The sequence below is a fragment of the Palaemon carinicauda genome, chromosome 6 (assembly GCF_036898095.1).
Source record: "Palaemon carinicauda isolate YSFRI2023 chromosome 6, ASM3689809v2, whole genome shotgun sequence".
NCBI classification, from domain to species: Eukaryota; Metazoa; Arthropoda; class Malacostraca; order Decapoda; family Palaemonidae; genus Palaemon; species Palaemon carinicauda.
Genome location: NC_090730.1, coordinates 22,125,166 through 22,127,665, shown reverse-complemented (window position 1 = coordinate 22,127,665; position 2,500 = coordinate 22,125,166). Strand labels below are relative to the sequence as shown.

At 36.6% G+C, this 2,500-nt stretch overlaps 1 protein-coding gene across 7 annotated transcripts in view; it reads right to left on the bottom strand.

Annotated features, from left to right (window-relative positions):
- The window catches only part of LOC137642495 (lactosylceramide 4-alpha-galactosyltransferase-like), a 127,975-nt gene that overhangs the window by 23,589 nt on the left and 101,886 nt on the right, over nucleotides 1–2,500 (bottom strand). For 6 of the 7 annotated variants that reach the window (XM_068375098.1, XM_068375094.1, XM_068375093.1 and 3 more), the window contains exons 2-4: nucleotides 1,840–1,985; nucleotides 1,278–1,384; nucleotides 738–883 (exon numbers count right to left, since the gene is read on the bottom strand). In XM_068375098.1, coding sequence (XP_068231199.1) covers nucleotides 738–883; nucleotides 1,278–1,384; nucleotides 1,840–1,874 — 288 coding nt within the window. In that variant the 5' untranslated portion in view covers nucleotides 1,875–1,985. The remainder of the gene's footprint in view (nucleotides 1–737; nucleotides 884–1,277; nucleotides 1,385–1,839; nucleotides 1,986–2,500) is intronic. The other variant, XM_068375100.1, reaches the window with a different exon arrangement.

The window sequence follows — 2,500 nt, the reverse complement described above, 5'->3', positions numbered from 1 at the left end:
GTATGCAAAAAATATAACATTCAGAATACAATGGCTGCATGTAAAGTAGCCTACTGTATCAATATTGGATCATCATGCAGTTTTGTATTAAAAGAATATAACATTCACAATACAATGGCTGTATGTAAAGTACTGTATCAATGTTGTATCATCATGCAGTTTTGTATGCAAAAAATACAACCGTGCTTTTCATTATGTATATTATGCCTAATACACAAGTCATTCATATAGTTCCATAGACACGTTTTAAGCTTCACTGTTAAAAATTTGCCGAGTAAACAGTAAAAATCCTGGAATAAATGTTGCCAGGTATTTACCGTTTTAAAAACGGATATACTGACGTTGAAGAGTGATTTTACGATCATAACGAAGTAAGGTAAAAATAACGGTCGCCTGTATTTCTGAAAATACAGCTGAGAACAGTATATTTTCACGGAGAATTTCCGATTAAAATTGCGGTATTTTTTAAACAGTGTAACAGCAACCCGATGGTTCGGCAATTTGTGGGATATTGAGGTTTCCGAGAGTACTTTTCGGGGTAACCCCTCTCACTCGGGTATGAATACTCCCTCTCGCAGCCTACCCAAGGGATGCGTGAGGCCGAGTAGTCTTAAGTCTGACAATGCCGCTCAGCGTAACAGGAAATATAAATAAATATATATATATATATATATATATATATATATATATATATATATATATATATATATATATATATACAGTCAACTCCTACTTACTTGGCGAGGGGGGATTTTAGTCTTGCACATAGTCTCCGTCATGAAAATATAGTTTCCTCCCGGCTTCAGTTTGGAAGTCGGCTGGACCGAATCTTTTGGAAAGGAGAGGAGAGGGCACAGTTCCTTCTGCCACCAAGTCATGTCAGCTGTTCGATTAAAGAGGTGAAACATCAGTGTATAGATATAAAAGACACGGTAATGGTGTCCATTTAGTTCTTCTACAAATGCATATATGAATGAAAAAACTGCAGTACTGAAGTTAATTTTCTTACAAATATTATGAATGGGAGATGAGTTCATTAGCATATTATTATTATTATTATTATCATTATTATTATCATTATTATTATTAGCTAGGTTACAACCCTAGTTGGAAAAGCAGGATACTCTAAGCCCAAGGGCTCCAAAAGGGAAAATAGCCCAGTGAGGAAAAGAAGCAAAGAAATAAACAAATAAACTACAAAATACTAGAAGTTTCTAAAGATTTTCTTAGAGGTACTTGTGAGTAAAAATTATATATCCTACTGAGGGCGAACGCACCTTCTGAATTGATGTGCCTAACGTTTTCTTCTGCATAATCTGCGGCCCTCTGTTCTATGCTCTGCTCTGCAGCTCGGCCAGCGGTTCCTGATAAATTTTGTCCTTGCCTGCGAGGGAGACTATGCTTTAGCAATTGGACTTGGTATAATGGTCCTATTCATGCAATGTATGAGTCACTTCTTTCGGTATCAGATCTCATGGGGTGCGCACAACATATTCGCGTCAATAGGATCAAATGAATTAGGACTCTCACATCTTCGGTTAGTACACCGAGGCTAGTTTTATCTAGTTCAGTGGTTACCGAGATTATCCAGAAGCCTTTAACAATATACTATTTCTTTTTTGTGACAAGGTGGACCAGGCTAGTTTTATACATGCAAATGCACAAGTACAGTAAAATATAAAGAGACAGATGAGAGGCATACTTACTCCCTTCAACAAGGTCTCTGGAATTCTATAGACCTTGCTCTTCAATGTGAGACCAGAGAGCCTTTGAATCAAGAGTGTATAAGTACTTAATACTGTATAGTTATTTAACACACACATACAGACTAGTCATTACCTTTTAATATTGGCATATAATTCCTCAGCACCCATAATTGATAGACGAGCCTCGATGATCTGCAGCAACACGTTGTGGAACACGGACTTCAAAATGCATCCCACCAACAGAGAGGACACCAACACCAACCAGCACTTACGGGAGAACTGTAAAAGATAGTTTTACCATTTCAAATGTTAAACGAACACAAGTTTTAAAATTTTTGGGGGGCATCTTCCCACCAAATTTTGGACTAAGTCAATATCGTAAACTTTTCATTATTTTTACACAAACACACAAGACTTTTGAAGCTACGGAGTGTCTCATTGTCCAGTGAAGTAACTTGTAAACGATTGACAAACAAATACTGTAGAAGAATTACAGAATTAAATAAAAGTATTATATGTAAGCTTGTCAGCTTTTACTCGATAAAGAAATTGACTATATTACATGACACACCGCTAACAAGTTGAAAGGAAATTACATAATCATACAGTCATGACAGTCCTACCAAAGAAAGAATATTTTCAGTAATAACTAGAGGGGCACTCAGTAGAGAGCATGCCTTTGCCAAGCCAAGCAGTCTGATTTTGCTCTTAACTCCACTGCGTATTTGTACTTCGATGTAGTTCCTTCAATTTCTAATTAATTTGTCAGTGGGTAATACCCCACATATCCATCA